The sequence below is a fragment of the Neopsephotus bourkii genome, unplaced genomic scaffold (genome assembly GCF_033783945.1).
Source record: "Neopsephotus bourkii isolate Nb327-2 ecotype Australia unplaced genomic scaffold, CSIRO-AGI_Nbou_v1 NB_1616, whole genome shotgun sequence".
Lineage (NCBI taxonomy): Eukaryota > Metazoa > Chordata > Aves > Psittaciformes > Psittacidae > Neopsephotus > Neopsephotus bourkii.
The window spans coordinates 663,586-684,982 of record NW_026902091.1 but is presented as its reverse complement, the minus strand read 5'-3'; the positions used below and the strand labels follow the sequence as shown (position 1 = coordinate 684,982).

Here is a 21,397-nt window from a genome sequence, read left to right as displayed (position 1 = left end):
TGAAAATGATTAACTGGGAAAAGTACCAAAGTTCACCTTCCTGTATGCAAAAAGATGTATCATTTCATTTTACTTACTAAAGCAGCAGAACACAGAAACAGTGATGTAATTAAAAGACAATCCCGCAGTGCTATAAACATATAGAAATGTGGAAAAATAGTACAAATGAAGAGCCTCACCCAAGAATGAACACAGAGGAATCCTTTTTGAATTCATCAAGAATCTTAAAACAAACAACAAAGGGGGAAAAGATAAATAATAAAACAATATGCAATTTTCTGTCTAATTTCATCTAATAATATCCATTGGTTTGAGAAGGGGAAATATACGCCTGTCTCTTCTAGAGAAGTTTCACCGAGGTTGGCAAGATGCATTTTTAATTAAACACAGAAAAAACAGACTGCCAAGGCTGACAACTGCACTTCAGGCCTTTCAGTGTGAACACATGCAATGCTGAGGCAAAAAACTTGCTGTTGATAGCACACCTTCTATACACAGACAAGTTTCTTGGGAGCTTTTATTGTTTGATATCAAAAAGAAGAAGGACCTACTTATTATCCATTACATTTATTCATGCGAATATAAAACCTACATTGCTTCCAGCTTGGCACAGCATAGTTACAGATCACAGGAAACTTACCAACTGGCCCAAAGCAGCTGTTGAGCAAATTGAGGAGTTTCTTTGAAATGATGCACAAGGGATGATAACAGTTTAAGGAAGTCAGATACCCTCTTTACTTGGTGTTTCACTCTTCAGCCTTTTCTGCTTAATCTAACTAACTAGACTTTCATGGCCAAAACTAAAACCCTGACAGGAGACTCTTTATTACTTCACAATAATTTCAGCATTGCTTTTAAACAGCACAAGAAAGCTGTATGCAAAAGAAACAGCCCTGACTTTGACTATTGAAGCTTCTATTTTAACAACTAGTTGAACAACAAGCACATCATCAACATTTATGCAAGTAATTTCAAAATCTGCGTTTCACATAGATTTAAAGGATTCCTAACTTTCAGAGTCACTAAACATGCAGTTTCCACCAGCTTCATGAATCTGTGCAATGAATACATGGAAACAGTAGTCAGACAGTTGCTGAAATGTAATTCCACAGAATTTCCACCTCCCAAGAACTGTCTGATGCAAGTTTTGCAATGGACTCACCACTTGTAATCTCCAAGCATGATAGGAAATGAGAACAATAGTTGTTATTTGATGCTCAGGATAATCTGATTTACAGAATGTTTTAGCAGTAAAATATTAATACAAGTATGGAAAACCCTTGTTCCTATCAGTAGAAGGATTAGCCAATGAAAAGGCACTCTACATCCTGAACAAACTTACAGTTTCAAGTTATTCCTAGAAACCCCATTATATATGTGAATATCTGTACTGCCAACACACAAGAAGCAACATAAATAACTGAGTCGTTATCTTAAGACAATTGCTGATGGTGACTTATCCACAGTTCAAGTACAGGACTGTACTCTTTTTCTATTCCAAGAATGGGGGAAAAAGAAAATCAGTAACTAACAGAAACAAAAATAATCAGCATTAACTCTATTCTGATCAAGCAGTTTAATAGTCTGAAGACTACTTATGAAAAAGCTTACCGATTTCTGTTGTTCAAACATGATTTTCTTGTAGAACAAATGAAACTGTTCAAAACTAAGCTCTTCCTTGTGAGCACCTATTTCCTACAATAGAAAGTGGCACACAGAGAATTTAGAATTCCCTGAACTGCATTTGCAAACAGCAAATAAGTTACTCTTACTCCAGCTGCCACCCTCTCATGCATTCTGTTTTACCCCAACTTCATTTGTCTTAACCCCTTGGGATTTTTTTAATTCAGTTATTTTTTTTAAGAATACAAACAAGTGAACATATTGTTGGTTTGTGAGCTAGTGCTCCCAGCCCACATCTTTAGCCTTGCATTTTGTACCCTGATTCTGTTTCCACTAAAAACAGAGTGAAGTAGTGCCCCATTTAGTCATTGTTAGCTGAAGCAACAGAAGCAAGAATGTATGCTTTAAGGGTGGAGAGTTGGAAAGCAGGAAAAGGTGGGGATATTTAAAATTCCTGTAGGAATGGAAATGACTTTCAGAGGTTACTCATATTAGCACAAGTTGGAATGAAGAGACTATTACATGATCAAATTGCAAAAAAAAAAAAAAAAAAACAAACCCAAAATATTCTTTTTTTTATATATATTAATTTTAAAGATTAAACACTTTCCTATGCACCTGCACAGTATCAGCTCAAAGCCCAGTGCTGGCTTTGGTCAACCGAACAATGAAAAGAAGGAACATTTATGCCTATATTTTCTTATAGCCTTGGATATAGGCAGAGCCAAGCTGAGAAATTAACTGATATAATTTACTTAACCATACACAGTAAGAAGCAAGAATATAGGCAACATCCTGAAAAGAAGTAACACCACCAAACAGACAGAAGTTATCAGATAGTTACCGCAAATTTATCCTTCAGGAACTTCATGCTGCTCACTTTGAAGTTTACTTGGGGAAGGACAGTTTTCAGCTCTCTAAGACTGATACTGAGGAAAAAATAAGGGAGAAAAAAAAAATATATCAAAACTCCACAGTCCTGCTGTATCTAGTCAGCTACTAAGATTTTCTATCAACCCTGTAAAATACTCTCATTTCCATTGTGTAGAGAGGGAAAGAGGCAAAGCAAGAAGGAACTTAGCCAAAGTCCATGCCAAAGCCAGATTAGAACTCAGGAAATTCCTGGCTTTCCACCTTGTCGCCAGACCTCTGGAAAAAAAACACTGCTTTTAGGAGCAAGAAAGAGCACTCTGTTTGTACCCTAAACACCAAGCACGAGCAATTTCCTCAGGGAAAACAAGTTCAAGCCAAAACAAAGAACTGGGACTTCATCAGCACTGGAAAAACCTCAGCCTGCGAAACAGGACTTGTCTGGAAGCCTAACCTTTACAATTAACCTCCCTAGAAACTGCAACACTAAACACAATGAAACTCAGCACAAACTCCTTCCCTGAATTTTTCTGAAAGTATGAATCACCTATCAAGAGAACAGAAAACTGCCCTCCACACAGTGCAAGCCCCCCTTGATCCTAACTGGACTGCCTGGTAGTGCTGAAACAACCCTAAAGCAACAAAGGAAACCCTTTCAGTAGACACATACTGTCAGCCACTGCTCTACCCTAAGATTAGCTTTTGCTCCATGATCCCCACCAACATGTCTCTACTGCAGGGCTAGTTTTTCAATACATCAGGAGGTATAAGCCAATATCCAGTAAAGGTTGGTACTTGCCACTTCACCATTTCGGACAGTTTAGGAAACACTGCTTTGAAATGGCTCCTCAGCCCACACAGAAGCCAGGTGCACAATGCCACAAGCTGCCTGCAGAATGGTGTTATTTCCTGCAGTTATACAGTCCTATTCACACAATGAAATATCACACTTTATTTTGCTTTTAGGAAAAGGCCTGAATGAGAGGAAACACATGTCCTTTTCTATACTGAATTACACCTTAGAATAAAATGCATGTTGCAGACAAAGAGCAGAATCATGGTAAAGTAACAGACGTGAGAGAGGAGGGGCTGACACTCTCCTCAGTGTCACATGGTTGATAACAACTCTAAGGAGAGGTATGCAGCTGAATCCATTGAGGCGAAAAAAGTCTCCTTTGCTGTTCAAAGAGCTACAAACCCACATCACACATGGACCTGAAAGCAAACTACTGAAACACAAACAGATGCAGCTGCACAACACACTGGGAGCTATAACTCATGGGACTTCTTCACATGAGAAGCACCAGGTCAGAGGTGATTCTCTGACTTCAAATTATATTCTATTCCAATATTGTGCTTGAATACTTGGGAAAGAGACAAACCCATTTAGCCAGGCCAACTGCTTAAAGATAAATAAATAAACAAATAAATATTTTGCCCTTATTCCAAACCATTAACTTGGCTTCCTTCTATCTGTATCCTCAACGTATCTTCTGTATATCAGTAGCCTCCTTCTCCTCTTCCCTAATATCCTCAGTTATTTCTTCTATCTCCTCTTCCTCTTAATATTCTGTTCTGTTCTCCTCAAAGCTCTGACTCCTGAAGGAAAGAATTCAAGTTATTGCTGGGACAACCCTATCTCTGGATATATCTGACACTGCTGCTGTGACCAGTTTCAAGCTAGATACCATGCATACCAGCCATGTTCAGGCCACACTGGGACTGAAACAAGGCTAATTACTAAAACATTTGCCATGATCTCTGCCAGCCCATGTTGAACGTTGCTTATGCACTTTCGTTGTTACAAATGCCCAAACAAGCTTTTAAAAGCTGGTTCCTATCTGTCTACATTAGAATGTAGTCACTCCAATGCACACATGGTTCAGTAATGAAGGAAGAACTGGCAGCACAGCTGCACAGGAATGCTCACAGCAGGTTATACAGTCCAACCTGCTGGGCTCCAACTTGGCTATGAAAGGGCAAAGACCTCTATGAAGCAAGCAAACTAACATGCCTGCACAGATGAGCTTAACCTCTACAGTAAGACTGGAAGAAGACAACTCCCTTCTCTCATTCTGGCATGGTAATTCTAGGCAAAAAACCAAAACTACGTATTTTTCATCATTTGCTTCATTATACCGCATGCATGAACATGAGTGAGTGCTATGAACACACTGTGTTTAGCAAAAGACAAAACTCAAGTTGTTAAAGCAAGAGCAAATACTATTTTCAGGGCTCTCTTTCACATCTTGGACAAAAAAAAATATTTATTTCTTTTCATTCATGTTAGAGCCTGCAACAAAAGTTCACTAAAAACATACTGAACAACGAGAGAGCTTCTTACCTGTTCCTTCTAGTTTGATCAACAGAATAGATCTGCTTTCTCAGCCAGCTTGTGGAAAAGAGGGAAAAAAGAAAAAAGGCTTACTCTAAGAATTATAAAGAAAACACAGCCAATGAATACTAAGATTCACAGAGGAAATTCAATGGAAATACTTAAGAGTCATAAGATACATCTCGATAATAAAGCAAAACTTTTCCAGTGTAGCATCTAATGATTCAGCCACTTTTATAAGTCTTTGTAAATATATACTTTTCTGCTGCTTAATACTGCTTTTTAAAGCCACGTAAACAACATAGGAAGGGTGGGCAGGATAGAAGCAAATAAGCAACCAGAAGCTGTAAAAAACTAAGTGGTAAAGCAAGACAAAACTTCAGCTAACACAGAGTAACTCCATCACGTGAAGATTTATGCCAGCTGATGCTGCTGGCTCAAAGATATGTTAGATGCATAAAAATTAACAATTAGGAGGGAAGGAGAGGAGTTTAGAGAATCCTAAAGAAAATCCTCATTAGAGTGTGTGTCCATATTAGGTGCACAGCAAAATACTATTAGCAGCATTAATAGTAAATACACAGACACACACATACACAATTTTGATCTAAAATGTCACTAGTAAAGTTTATCCTCAGCCTCTACAGGAATCACTCTGCTGCACAAACACAGCCTGGAACCCAGTAGCACTTTGTATAGCAGTCTGCTGCATTGCCACGGAGTAGATGAGAATAGGTAAGAATACCATCTCCCCAGCTGGAACAGCAAGCAGGTGAAGATAGTATCAATGTCAAAGCCAAAACTGACGGTCAAGTAGCAAGCAAGGACAGTGTATATCCTCACAACAAGTAACAGCAGTGACCACAAACAAAAATGTCAGCAGTGATGAAAAGTGATCAGGTACAGAGACAGCGTTAAAGAGCCCTTCAACAAAACAGACACTGAGCATAAGTAGTTTCACGTGCAACTTCCTATGAAGTATTAAGGGCACACTTCCACCATCATATGGCTGGATGCTAAAAAGATAGCCTTTAAAAAGCTCATTTTCAACCTGGCTCTCTGAGTCAGCTGGTCACATTGCCATACAATGCATTTGGACATCTACAAAAGCAAGCCTACTGTGACTGCATAAGACACTTCAATTTTTCAAGAAGTCAATGCACACTTACAGTGGCTATTTTTGTGATCTCATTAAGAGATTTGTGGTTTGGTATGGGTATACAAAATAAGGTAAATTGCAAGTCTGCATTAGTGGATGCAGCAGAGTGGCATTCCAGAACACATATATAGCAAAATAGACAAAGAGTTAACACGAGCTTTTCTGTGTCATACACTAACTGGAGAGTAGTTGTTTCTTTCAGGTTTTCCACTTTCAATTCCAAAGAAATTTCAAGTCTCACAAAGTGAAAACATGTCCACATACCTCTCTGTGATCGCAGGTGTGGGAGCACTCATGACCTCTTGATACAAGATATTCAAGCCACACAGCCATTTATCAGCATCATCTTTAGAGTCAGCTGAAAAAGATAATATGCTATGAGAAACGTCAAAACAAAATCAACACAAAACCAAGACACAAACTTGGGATGTTTAGACAAACTCTAGTATGTAAAGTGGCTGATGAATCTTTCTCTTTAATAAATCTCATTGCACAGCTTCACATTGCTAATGATAAAATTAATAAAAACAGCACAAATGTGGGGGTGGGATGTTAACTCTGGAAGCTCTGACAAAAAAATACCTTCTTTTATAAGTCTGTTTATCAGGGTACGCAGGTTTCAGTATTTCAGCACAGACTACAAAAGTGCTGGTGAGCTCCAGTAGTAACACAGTCAAATTCATTTTCTTCTCTCCTACCTCTCAAGTGGCAAAAGCTCAGGGACCTAGATGAAGAGCAGCTTGAAGCACACAGCAAAAGAGCTCAGTGTGGTGTAGCATAAGGCTAGTTCATTATATTCCAAGCAACCAACAAATAAATTGTAAAGTACTGGCTTTTGATAGACAACCACTTCATGTCTGTCTTAACCTTGCCTTTAAACACAAATTGTTCCGGACTACACTTAGGCAAGAGGAAGAGGAAGGAAGCAATGTACAAAACTGGTGCAGCTTACAGAACATATTTAGTACAAGTAAAGTTTAAACAAGGTCTAAAATTCTCTACACACCTTAACACTGGAAGCCAGATACATCTTCCTCCCAACCTTACAAATCAGTTTATCACTGCCTTGGGTATTTTTAGGTAAAATTCGCTTTTTCATTTCCCAAACCAGAAAAGTACTCCATATCATTTAATGTGATTACATTTGACATTGCTTTGACCTAACACAACCAAGATGATGTATTGTGTGCTGGGTATAGCCTTCCCTAAGGAATACCACAGTTAAACTGAAACCACCTTTTGGGCGCTTAGATGAGATGCTATCATTACAGCCTTCAGCTGGGGAAGTCCATTCTCCTTATGCTGGTTCTAAAATTTCATGAAGGCATTTTCAATTAAACCAGTTCTGAAAAATTATTTTCAACAGGAACTGTAATCTATGCAATTCTTTTAACTGCCTTCAAAGCAAAACAGTTTCTCAAAAGATGAAGGTTACATTTTATTTAAACATACTTTCAAACAATGCTTTATTCCCAAAGGATGAAGCTAGAGCCTAGCCTCAGCTCCCCATGGAAATGTTTTCCAGTTTGTTACAATTTCGGAAAGAACACTCGCTACCACTGCCAAACCCCTTCTGCTCCCGAGACAATTCTGCCCTTTATGACAGCTACTATTCCCCTTAAGTAACAATTATTTTATATTGTTTTAAGAAACCACGACAGAACACTTCCTTTTCCTTGTTGATTTCCCCCTTAATTGAAAGTTATAACATGTTGTTCTGCAGTTCAGCATTACAGCAACATATCTTACAGCACCAAGTGTTTCCAAAGCACTGTCAGAGGCCTGTTTTGAGAACAGCCATGGAAGAGGGATGGAGATGGAGGTTAGGGAAAGTCAACCTGGCATAGCTGCATTTAACCACAGCTACTTACTGAAAATTTTCACAGACTTCAGCCAACAATGGTAAAATTTATTTAAAGTGAAAAGCCTACAACAGTGGATTAGTCACAAGCAGTACTTAATTTCCACTGCCTCAGACTGCAAAAAGAAAAGTCTTCTAATACTGCAAGCTGTTAATTCCATTTTTAAAAAGGCATTTTTAGCATTAAAATGCTTACAAAACACTCCCCTTTTCTCCCATTAAGATTCTGCAATTAATTTAATTATTTAAATGATAAGTAGCTCCCACTGCCCTGTGCAGCAGCATGCCACTTCAAATAAATGGGCTGTATGATTCTAAACTGAGGACCCATCACAACTATTTAGAAGATACATCTCTTAGTAAACTCCATTAGTAAAAAACTGTATTCAGCCTGCACTGTAAGAGCTCGCATCCTTTTTAATTTCAAAATAAAAATTTTGGTGCTGTGACCATGGATAAACTCACCTGAAGTAAGAAGTGCCGCAACCCTTTCCATACATACAGGATAAGAACTGCCCCAACCCTTTCCATACATACAGGATACAACTTCCCTGTTTCACACAGAACTCTTCATTTTCAGTTTATCACTTTCCACTTTTACTTATGATCCCATAGTAAACCTCTTTTAGATGAGGTTTAGTATTACTAGGTGATTAGTATTATGCACACACATAACTCAAAACTAGAACTTCATTTTTCTCAATTAGTTTCCAGTTGTTCACAGGCGACAGGAAAGTTTCTGTGATACAGCTGTATTATAACTCTTATGATTACTGTTTCCAGAACCATTTTGGCCAGACTGAAAATGCCAAGGCAATATTCTGGCCAACTGAAGACAACAGCAAATGCATTGCTGGTATGCTGAAAAGTTTACTGGAGATATTTAACCAGAAAAAGTCTACCTTACTAGAAATGACTGAGCAAATCACAAACTACACTCACACAACACACTATCTGAAAAGAAGTAGTGTTCCCTGCCCATGGCAGGGGGGTCAGAACTACATGATCTTAAGGTCCTTTCCAACCCTAACTATTCTATGATTCTGTTCTATGATTCTAAGACATTAGAAATGCAGCAGTTCATGGATGTGAAGGGCCAAGTAAAAGGTGTATCGCCAAACTTTAAACACCTGGTGCACTCCTGAACTGCACAAGTCAAAACCGCAGCACTCTCTGCATTATTGTTCCATCAATGTACTTGATTCGAAGAAACAAAGAAGAAAAAAAGTACCTGCTAAACTTAAGGTGTTGAGGACAAACTGGGTACCATAAAAAATAGTAAAGCAGTGTTCTTCTCTTTGTTTTGCTTTGCAACGCTCAAAGTCCTTTGAATTCTTTCCTGGGCGAATTTCTTTTATTTCTAACAGATCCACTGAAAGGAAACAACATTCAGTCAGTACAACTGCACTTACATTCCAACAGAGCCTGATACAGTAAGATGAACAAATCAAAGCATGCATACATACATGAAATATCTCTGTATACAAACTTAGAGATTTTTATTCATCAAGAAATGCAAATTACACCAGCTTTATCATTCCACTATCACCAATTATCCACACAGTGTATATACATGGCCCCTTCAGGTTACAGAAGACAAGATTTCACAAATGGCATATACTTTAAGCAAGAAATTTCCAATTGCCATGACAACGTTTCAGAGACAAAGAAAAAAAGATACAACTTCCAACTTATCCGCCTAAAAATTACACATCAGATCTTAGACAGACCTTGTCAGCTAGTCAGCTAGCATAGTCACTGGCACTTGTAAGAAAAATATTTGAAGTAGTAATATAAAGAGGAAAACCCAGCCTAATAATTAAAATGTTTCATTTTTTTCCTGGATAAATGACAGAGATCTCTTTGGTGTTAACATAATGTGTTGTACCACTTTCAACATGCTGCTTTCTATAGAACACAGGTACGTATTAGAGCATAGCAGAACAGGAATACTGCAAAAGCACGTACTTTCTCAAGGCAGCTCCCTTTTCAACAAGCCCTTGCTATATGGCCTACATAACAGTAGTGAGGCAGCACTGAAATAGAAATATGTGCACTCTCAAGATAAGATACTTATTAGAAAAACTGAGGAAGTGGTTTTGTTCTGCCTGTGGACCAGACAAATAAACAGCTCTTCCCACTTTTGGACAGCCTTGACTTACGAGCTACAGGATGAAGAAAAATATTTCATGGCTGCTCGTGAAATGTGTTTATCAGACTTAGAAAGATCCAAGGAAAACAGCTGAGGGTTTCTGTCTATGCATTTAAGAATGCCACAATATAACCTCTGTTTTAAATAAGCACCTCATCAGAAACAGAAGACCGTTAATAACATAATGAAAAAGCAGCTCTGCTACCTACGAGTGGGAGCTGAACACTGGTTAAAGCTCCAGCCTGTGTAATGCTGGGTTTCTTTGATGCCAACATGGAAACGAGGGACAGACAAGCAAGGAAGTTCATAAATAAAATACTGATAATAAAACACTGATTCATCTTGAAATTTCTTATTCTCTGCAAAGTATCCCAGGCCAAACTTTCCACCAGACACTCTTTTCTCCTAGTCATTGAACAACTTACGTTGGGAAAATGGGACCTCAAAGGTTAACCTGAACTAATCACAGGACACAAGCATCTTTCTTAAACTTATTTTTCCAAGTGTAATTATCTTCAAGATAGAGTTTTACACATCTCAACCTCCATGTCTCAGCCACCCTTTCAAACCGTGAAAACATCTGCTAAGATTTGCATACCTGCTTGGCCAAGGCCCCTAAATTCAGATGCAAACTTCCAAAATAAATTCATGACATGCTCATAAATGACCAGAAACCAAAAGCTCCTTCTGATAACTCTTAATCCTCTTACCATCCAAAGTCTCACTTAGATCCCTAGCAGTGTGTCTGAATATCCATCTGAAAAACACGATAAGCTGAGAAAGTTGGGGCTGTTCAGCCTGGAGAAGAGAAGGCTGTGTGGAGACCTCATAGCAGCCTTCCAGTACCTGAAGGGGACATACAAGGATGCTGGGGAGGGAGTCTTCATTAGGGACTGTAGTGACAGGCAAGGAGTAACAGGTTAAAACTTAAACAGGGGAAGTTTAGATTGGATATAAGGAAGAAGTTCTTTACTGTAAGGGTGGTGAGGCACTGGAATGGGTTGCCCAGGGATGTTGTGAATGCTCCATCCCTGGCAGTGTTCAAGGCCAGGTTGGACTGAGCCTTGGGTGACATGGTTTAGTGTGAGGTGTCCCTGCCCATGGCAGGGAGGTTGGAACTGGATGATCTTAAGGTCCTTTCCAACCCTAACTATCCTGTGATTCTATGACCTAAGCCCACCAATTCACATTAATATCAGCAGAGAAGAATCAGGACATAGAGACAGAAAGTACCCAAACAGAGAGGGAAGGATTTGTATGGCTGCATAAAACTGTGCACCATGCTGGCTAATTCTAATAGTGGGCAAGAGTCACCTCCTCTGCTTTCCCTTCACTCAGCAAATCCCTGCTGAAAATACAGTTGTAACTTCAAATCAAGGCAGACCTTTTGCTTCAGACTCCTATAAATCCACACACATGAACACCACACCACAAAACCTCCCTCAAAGTATAAACTATAAGCAGCAATAAAACAGATTTCACAACCTGCGTTGTTGTTGTCATTTCAAGTAGCTCTTACCTCATACTGCCCTCTGAAACAAATATACTTACTCAATGTCTTTCCTCCGTTACATATATACACACTGCAGTTCTTTTCCTTGCATTACAACCATTCAATCCTACCATCCCATTCTCCTGTGTGAACACACGGTATATAAATATAGGCACAAGGATTTTTGTATGCACAGGTTTCACGCTGGTTAACAGTATTATGTTTCCCCAACTGGCCTTTAAAAAAGAGATTACTACACCTCAGTTGTTAAACATTCAGTAAACAGAGACAACATATTATGGATGTCCTGCCAAGTTATCATTACATTTACTCAAATGATCTATGAAACAGATGCATAAAACAGAAGTTTTATTGAACTTTATTTGGATTTTTACAGAAAGGAAGAAATAATACATGTTATAATTTTAGAAAATTAGTGAAAACTACCTGCATATATTTTAATGACATTTTATAGTGTCATTTAGGATGCATTATTCTGTATCATTGAAAGAAAAGCCAAGGCAGAAAATCAGAGAGGGAAAGACACATGTACAGCAAGCATAAACTTTGGTCTGGCACTCAGCTCTGTCTCCCCAGGTAGTCTGGAGTCATCTGTACCCTCCACACAATGCCCACTAACTCCAGAATGGCTGATCCCAACTGAACCAAGAAAGGAACAGGCCAGGAAAAGCCACAGCATGTTTCAGACTCAGATTAGTAAATCAGCTGTACCAACTTAGCTGTTACGCAGTTACTGTGAACTTTTTATAGCACAATCTGTCACTGAACAGTTAAAATGCAACTTCATGTCTGTGCCAGAAGAACTACAAGCACGTCGCCTCTACCTTCTGACTGCCTTGCACTAATGGAGCCTTCCTCTTTCTCAATCCCACATGCTAATTGCAGAGCTGTATCCTGACTAGGCTTCGCAGACAGATATTGCTGGGCCCTGATACACCTGAAAAAAGGCACAGACCTGGGCATACATGGTTTGCACTGTCAGATCAAATTCAATACGCTTGCAGGCATGATTTCTGTAAAACAGTGCATTTCCCAAGGAAGCATAAATCAAAGTATGCCCCGTAGAGAAGTTGACTCACACCCAGCAAGACAAGGATGACACTGCCAATGCATTCCATCTCCAGCTGAACAGTTCAGAGGTCTAGCGTCACTCTGAAAACCTACAACACCAGCTTATATTTCATCCATTCTTTCATGTGGTTATTTCCACAGGTTAGAAGGGTCTCCTTGGCAGCCTCATCAGTCACCTATTGATTGACAGCTCCCTCAAGTGGCTCTTTAACAAGACTGGACTCCAAGGCACTCTGAATTACCAGCCAGTTTCAGGCTCTGATCTGGAGGTGCAGTGCTCATTGTAGTGCTGAACTTCAGCTCCTGCTGTTGTGTGTTGTTCAGCAAATCGGTTCATTCAATGCATCATTACACTACTGCATAGTTACTTTTCAGAGACTGCACAGATTAATTGCTCTGTGCCTTCCAGAGTGGCTGTTACAGCTCTTTACTGCCATAAACTTAACAATAAACATTTGATACTCAACAACTCCATTGATCTCCATTCAAATAAACTGGCTGCAGTTGCATTTAGTCAGATCGTTATGAGTTTGAATTCCTGTTACCTTTCCTTCAGTTACAACTAAAGGCAGACAGTAAAACAGAACCTGACTGCTTAGCAGAGCAACAATATACTACAGCCCTTCCCAGTTTGAGCTCTGAATTCAAGGGGCCGTATTTATCAACTAGCTATTGGGTTTGTATTTAAAAAATTAAAAGGCACCTTCACAAAATGAGATTACAATAGCGTAAAATTTACATATGTGCCCAATATCAACCACATTCAGGTCCATGAAGCTCATTCCAGCCCCTATTTGCTGACAGAAAGTCTGGTTGCTCTAAGTTAGCATTAAACATTGCAGAACTGAGCCACTAAAGGGAAGAAATGATTTGAAAACAGCTAAAGGCTACACACATTCATTTTTTCATTTGACCATAGAAACCAAGCTCTAAATACTCAAAAGAAGACCTACACAAAGATCCCCTGGGTAACAACCAGAGCACAACAATTTCAAAACAGAAAAAGGTGAATTTTAATGTTCTTTTGAACAAAAGAACTCCACAAAGGGCAAGACGTGGATTCACTTGTGCAATGACATCCCAATTTTTAACAGTATTCAGAATATAGAAAGCAAATGTGAGTTAAGTTTATTTATTATTTTATGTCTGAAACAATAACGAAATTCAGACATAAATTGCGCTAGCAGGAAAAAATAAACCATCACGATAAAGTCATGACTGGAAATTAGCAAGGTCAGGTCTAACATTCAAGCCAAAAGGAGCGCTCATTTAACTTAGCAGAATATATAAATATTCACCACTGCTCCCAAAAAGGTATAGATGCTATACTTAGCATCATACCATCTTACCCAAAGGGGGTGGGTGTGTGTGTGTACATTTTCCCCCATAGAGGAAGTTCACATTAGTAGAATCGTTAATGCCAATTAAATGACTTAGTTGTTTACCTACAAAAAAAAAAAAATAACCCCCATTTTGTTAAATAATGCAAGCCACTCCCATAAATAGTCTTCTAGAGGTTAGTTTTTTAAGTTTCCGACTGCATCTGACAGCCAAAAGGATGCGCAGAACCAAAATTTGCTGTCTTTGGCAGATCATTTTAGAAAAGATTTTAAAAGCCAGATTAGCAAAATTTAGTTTTAGGGATAAAATTCACTAAACACAACAAGAAAAAAGATTTTAAAAAACCCAAACCTTGATAGCTGGAACAGCACCACCTGTGGGAACATACATAAGGTTGCCATTACATTAAGTTAAACATCCCTGCATTTCACCTCACCCGGTGAATTGTATGTGGCCTGTTATCTGGTCATGTTATCTACACAACTATATTATAGATGCACTGCTTCTGCAATGAGCTTTAATCACTAAATATCCAGGTGCCACATTTCACAGAAACTAGTGATTTTTGCTTGGCAGTGTAACACAATCTGAAAACACAAACAGTGCAAACTTTCAGATCAAGAAAAACCAGAGCAGCTCCCACAGGCTCTAATTCTACACATAACATGAATTTACTAGGTAAGTGCTTGGTTTCCATTCGCTCCCTTGTTTAATATACCTGTGAAACATGAAAATTCAACTTGGTTTCATATTGGAGTTTTTTTTTCTTGAATCACATTCTAGAGGACAAATTCTGTAAAATCTCTTTTCAGCAGGAGGAAAATCTCAAGTGAACTTATCCATCTATGATAATTCTTTTTCATAGGTTAGACATAAGATCAGTAACAACAAATGACTTTGAGACTGCAAATGTATTCAAAAAGTGGGCCACAGTCATTTTGTTCTACAAACTCAGTAAAAACATTACAGAAAAAAAAAAAAAAAAAAACAAAAACAGGAGAAGAGACACTGTGAAATGAGCAGTCCATATAAACCCTAAAATAAAACGTCAGTCATTGTCAGTCATATATTTCTCTTAAAAATAAGAAAGGGTATAAGACAGCTCTAATGCATTAATAAAGTTCTGGAGTGAGAAAAATAGAAATGGTTACTGTGTGTTATACTGAGGTATACCATCCGCATTCAAAGCCTCAATTTAATTAGCCTTTATTCCTCTGCTTTGTAAGTTTGCAATTACACTGACAAAAGGTCTGCATCTCTGCCATTCCCAAACACAGGTATCTCATCCCCTGGAAAACAAAAAAGTTTTCAGACTACATTAGTACTAACACATCTATTCCTCTTACTAATTCAACCTTACCGATACCCTAACCTCTTGCTCTGCATACACAAAAAGCATTTTAACAGCTGATATATGAACTTTTCCTAAACATGTCCCTCCAATGCTTTAAGCCTACTTCTTGTGTGCTTAAATTGTCAGTAGTTGCTTTTTTTATTTCTTGAGTAGCCTGCAATGAATCAAAAACATCAAAAAAAGATAGGTGATCTTACTTTTCCAAAGCTTAAGGGATTAACTTTTGCTTTAAATCATTTTACAAAAGCAGATTGCCTCTTCATATAAAAGGCAAAAAAAGAGATAAATCATCTTACATCCTCAACAGAATCTTCCTTGAAACGCCCATGCTTGTATTACAGAGAAATGCACACTTGCACATTCAAAGAAGGATTTCTCTGAGCATAAATTCTTCTGCCTGTGAATCACCACTTAATGCAAGGATTCACAGAAGAGTATGAAGAAACTCATACATTTTCCAGTGACTAATCAAACTCTAATCACCACAAACTTTCCCTTAATAATTCTCCTTAAAGCACTTTGCATCTGATAAAGAATGAATTCTGGATTATGGAAATTATGGATCAGCTTCCTGGAGATTTACACCTTGTCACCAACTTGCTCTACAACCTTAAATACTATAACCTCTTTGGGCTCTAATTTATTCACATGCATATTAATGTGTATACCAGAATATGAGGAAATCTGAGAGGCCCTGTTTGCTACTGAAAGGTACTCTCAGCAAAACCTCAGTCAGCCAAGACAGCCATGTCTCTTAGCAGAGTAGTGACAGGCAGTTCTCACTCTTGGCCACCTCTTCCCTCCCCTCTGCCTTTCACTGCTGTCCCATAGTTCCCTCCACCACTCTCTCAGCTATGACAGTACATTTGTTTGTGGGCCACTTGGTATCCTAGCGAAGAAACAGCGCAGCAGCATAGCTGATGTGGAGGCAGAAGTGACCCCCAGATACCACAGTGATGCACAACATACACACATCCATTGTATGGCCAGCCTGTGACAGTTTGAAGTGGGAAGAAACAACACAGGGTGTGTGTGACCCAGAGGCTGTCATGCAGACCCACGCACGGTTGCAAAGGGTAAACATACAAAAATACATAGCAGAGCCATAAGGAAGTGCCTCGCTGAGCAACACGCTGCAATAAATCATGCTGGTAAGTCACAGCTTCACAGTCATGTATCTAGTATGCATAAATTAGCTTCTGCAAAAAAAAAAAGGCCCATTACAAATTAAACAAGGAATTTAGTTCCCTCCCTATGTGGAATCTGAGGCTTCCTTCTCTCATGTGTTGGTAAAACAAAAGTTAGTTTGGCCCTGCTATAGTTACCAGGATCTGTAGTTCTTAAACTGCAAACCCATGAACATGCGACGGTCAATAAAACCTATGGGTAAACAATCCATAGCCAAGCCATATCAGGTCCCCACCACACTTTCCCCTGCCACACAATCCAAATTGCCAAATGCCTTTCCTATCACCAGGCAGCTTCTAACTCAGGCTGTCCTAGCAGGAAGAAGTGGTGGAGGAAGACTGTGATCCACCCTAAACTTCCAAGAGATTTGCTTATTTTTCCTGGCAATGGTATCTGATACCAGCTTCAGATTTAGTGCCACCGGTTTTAGATCCATGGCCCTGCAAGAAGTGCTCCTGTATTTCTGTGCTTTTACACTCAAAATTCCTCCCAAAGTTCAAGTTACACGTTTACATTTACAAGGCTTTGCAACAGAACTCCCATACTTAAACCAACTGCTTCTTATACATTCAGTGGCCAGAGGAAGAGACTTCAGCAGACATTAATTCAGAGCAAGAACTAAACTTTGCTCTGGAGGAGCCTCTCATTCTCCCAGCTGTCTCCTGGCAGACAGATGAACTAGCCTTGTAAGTTAGCTGCTTAATACATGCAGTCAGAAATACCATTCCTGTGCATAACCCTTAGTCCCCAAGACCTCATTCTGCACTCCGGATCAGTCACTACCCTTTCACTGGGTCACTGCAAAGGTCAGCAAAATTTACTTCTCATCCAAGAAATGGAGCAGATTTCTCCTACTGCAATCAATGACAGGAGCTCCACTGAAAACAGAGCTAGTGTGCATGCCAAGAAACGCAAATGGAGGGGTGGAACAAACCACAAGGGCTTCAAAGCATGGGTGATCTGATAAAGCATTAATACCACTCTGCAACATACAAAGCACAGCAAAGGGAAAACAAACAAACCCACAATACAAGTAACCAAACAAACCCCACATAACTCCTCAAGGGAAAAACATTTGTCACCGTAAGTTGTATCAATCACCGTTGACCTAGGTAACTTACAATAAACACTGCTGAGATGCTGAGCCCTACAAGCAGTCCCATAGTCCACCCAGCAAACTTCAGGTTATCTTTAACAGTTTAAAATGAGGACAATGTAGAATACACAGAAATACCATTAATAAATAAGAGGAAGAAGAAAAACCTCTGACATTTTGTAGCCAGTGTCTACAAGTATTTCCCTCACATTATGTTGGAGCTAAATGTCTTTATGTATAGAACAACAGAAGACGACTACAAGAAGCCCAAGCGTGGGTTAACACAGTCACATCTAGTTCAGACCTGCTTCCTTCAGCCATTCACTTAGCTCTTTGCAGGCACACATAAGGAAGCATGTTCCTGGCATTCATTTTTACACACTAATGAAACCCTGCATACCAAACATCCACGATAAAAACATTTTCAAAGGATCACCGCTCCCTTCTATGCATTTTGGTTTTGACAATGGGTTGTGTTGCACCCATCTGACACAGGAACGATGTATGCAAGGTACTTCGCAGTTTTAGCAGATGACCAAAGAGCAGCAGCACTAAAACTTCTCTGGCCTCCACTAAACCTGAAAAACACTTCAGGACAGGCAGCCCCTCTCTTTCCATTGCTAATCTTTCTCCTTTCATCTAGAAGGAAACTTGAAGCTCCAACAGATTGAAAACATGGACAAATTTTATTTAACTTTTCTTGAAACGTGCTTATTTACTAGTCCCTCCTAACTTTACAGGCTAAAAAGAATGGAAAGATGACCAACAGTCACTTAACTTAATCTGTGTTTGGGCCTACAAAGCATCACATTTTACAACAGCAGAATCACCGCAAACCGCAGAAATGCAGATTGTACAAGAAGATCAGAGTTCACTTACAGAGAGCAAAATCTACTGTCTCCAGCAAGTCTGATTAGCAAGGACAAGCTCAATAGCTAGCTTGATCTCACAAAAATTGCCCTACCACCCAAGAACTCACTTGACTTGCACAACTCTTGACTGCACAGCTCTACAGTAAAGGAAAGCTTCTTATGCACAGGTTATCAATACCGTTAGGACAATTCAGGAAGGGTGTGAGCAGATACTGTTGTGCTGCTCCTTCCCCTCTCGCAAGTGGGCAGGGAGGACTACCACTAGAAGAGCTGGTACGTAATGCTATGTCTCCGATTTGTACAGCTAAAACTTACCAAAAGCTGAAATAAACTCTTGTATTTGAAGAATTAAAAAATCATATAGCACCATTCTCAGTACCACAGTAACTTGCCAAGTTAAAAACATGGCCAAAAATTACAGCTGCTCTATTAAAGGGAGAGGATTTACTTGATATGTATCAGCTTAAAATTTGGCCTTCTGATCTACTTTGAAAACAGGACATCCTGTCCCAAAGGACACAACCTGTCCTCTCATTTAGAGGAAAAGACAGAGGTCTCTCCCAAGATCGTTTCTGTTAGAAAATTCCTTTCGTAAATGCAACTCAAGTCTTTCAGAAGGTCAATGTAAAATCTCCAGTACTTAGTCATGGTGTGGTCATACAATGAAGACAGAGACTGTTTAAACCAGACTTCCTAGCCTTTGTATATCCTCACTTCTTCCCACATAGAAGGAATGGGTTTAGAAAGAGTTATCTAAAGAAAGGTACCTCCATTTTACTCCATAATTTTAGCAATTCTTCCACTCTAAACAGAACTGCTGACAGGATTTTAATGAAGGAGACCCTTTCAAGAGTAATGCAATTTCAAATACACAGTACTGCTACATTCATGGTCATGGAGTTGTCTAAACGTTTAGATCAGTATACCTAACCCTGTATCTCCTTTGCATGGGTTCCAGAATTAAGAGTAGATACCTTTTTGTTATTGTGAGGTTTAACTAAAATCAATTCCAAAATAACATTAACCAAACTTGAAAAAGGCCCTTATAATAATTATGAGCAACTCTAGCTTAGTGCGGTTTTAGTGTCTTTCACACATTTACAGTTTACCAACAAGAAAATATGCACTATGACATCCAAAAGTCCCAACACTACAAAACTTTTTCTTAATTTCTAAAGGAAGAGAGTTAAAATATAAAAGTCGGTCTCCATCTTTTCTATCTATTAGCAGCCTATTTTTGTGTCTCAAAGTGAACTGTCCTTACTACCTGATTTAGATACACAAGCCCCACAACAGATGCAAACATTTGGGGTTTTGCCTTCTGTAAAGTGCAGTTGCTTGAGTTAAAATAGCACATATTCAACAGGGAGCCATCTTACCTTTCCCACTCATACTGAATATTAATTCTTACTGGAGTGTAGCACATGCAAAGAGCAACCATTAAGATTGCATCACAAATACTATTTCTTGTACAGCACAAGCATATTAAGCAATCTAATACTGGAGATGATAATTCTGTGCCCTCAGCCACTTAAAAAATATGTATTTTTTACTTTTTACAAAGTCAACAAAATCTGCCACTGAATACTTTACAAAGTCAACAAAATACTGCCACTACTGCCACTGGAGTCAGTCGTATATACATTTATATATACAAGTCAAAATAACCTTTCTCCTACCACAAAGTTGGCACCATATCCTCAGTATAGCTCCAGAGAAATAGAAGTTTAATTCCCCATTATCAGTATTTAATTCGGCCATTCAATTACCGAATACGAAAGCTTCAAATCCGTAATTTTTCCACTTTTCAAGCAAAAGAAAGCCTGAGTTCCAGTCAAAAGCAGCAATAGCAGCATTTAAATAACAAAATAAATAAATAAAATATTTCCATATTTCCTTCCTCTTCAGCAAAAACACTGTCAGCAAGCTAAAGTTGCAGTGACTTTCATTTCAAGCAGATCAGATACCATTCACAGTAAATTGTAACAACTGTTCATATCATACTCTGAAACAATGCCTGCAAAATACAGCTTGGTTTTCGGCAGATTAATTGCTTTTTAGACAACAAAACAGTATTTTACATATTCATGCTTTAGAGTAGGACATATTCTCAGATCTAAAGATTCTACCGTTATAAAGGTCACTTAAAATGTTGATCAGCTAAAGAACTGCTTCAGTACTACAATTCTCAGGGAGAGAGGGACATGGCTTTTGGATAAGTTACAGGTCTATAGCTATATTCCCTGTTCTAGTAATGACTGCTTGTGCAACTGGAAGTGAGTCATTACCCTGCTGCATTATTCAGGCATAAGAGTCAAAGTACAATCTTCATCTTCTTTTAAAAAGGTTAAAACCTATACATACAGCAAGCTAATTATCAGGATATACTACTGCAAACACACAACACCCCCAGGAAGCTTTGATAGAAGATTACGAGTCAAACACTGAAAAGTTGACCCCAAAATCCGGAATGCACGGTCCATACAACTTTTAATTCAACCCTTCTCTGCAAATGGCTATGCTAAGCCTTCAACTACATGATCTCAAACTGTTTCTATCAGAGGACTCAAATACCTTGTTCACCCATTAAGTGGTCATTTTCTATTTTGTTTTAATCTTATTGCTTTATGCACAACCCCAGGCTTTATTTGGTAAGCATATTCAAGCAATTCTCTCATAACTGAATAGTTCATCTTCTCTCAGGACTTCTTTTTTGGCACACCTCACTTTTGGATCTGAGCATATCAGAACCAATAATGTACTCACATTCTAACAGGTCTTTACAGGAAGTGATAATTACCCTCATTTTCCACATGAGAAACTGGGGCACTGAAAGATTATGATCCAGAGTACTTGTTAATTACAGTGTCCAGACCTGTTTGTTTTTCCCCAGAACACTCTGTATGACCATATTTTCACTACCAGTAATAAAAACATCCTCCAGACATCTGGTCTTTCATTC

The 21,397-nt window shown here is 38.8% G+C and overlaps 1 protein-coding gene across 3 annotated transcripts in view; it reads right to left on the bottom strand.

Annotated features, from left to right (window-relative positions):
* Window positions 1-21,397, bottom strand: part of PLCG2 (phospholipase C gamma 2) — a 76,725-nt gene that overhangs the window by 49,394 nt on the left and 5,934 nt on the right. For 2 of the 3 annotated variants that reach the window (XM_061372793.1, XM_061372791.1), the window contains exons 3-8: window positions 9,080-9,220; window positions 6,252-6,345; window positions 4,838-4,885; window positions 2,468-2,552; window positions 1,612-1,695; window positions 180-223 (exon numbers count right to left, since the gene is read on the bottom strand). In XM_061372793.1, the coding sequence (XP_061228777.1) occupies window positions 180-223; window positions 1,612-1,695; window positions 2,468-2,552; window positions 4,838-4,885; window positions 6,252-6,345; window positions 9,080-9,220 (496 nt within the window). Of the gene's footprint in view, window positions 1-179; window positions 224-1,611; window positions 1,696-2,467; window positions 2,553-4,837; window positions 4,886-6,251; window positions 6,346-9,079; window positions 9,221-16,049; window positions 16,115-21,397 lie in introns of those variants that run through there. The other variant, XM_061372794.1, reaches the window with a different exon arrangement.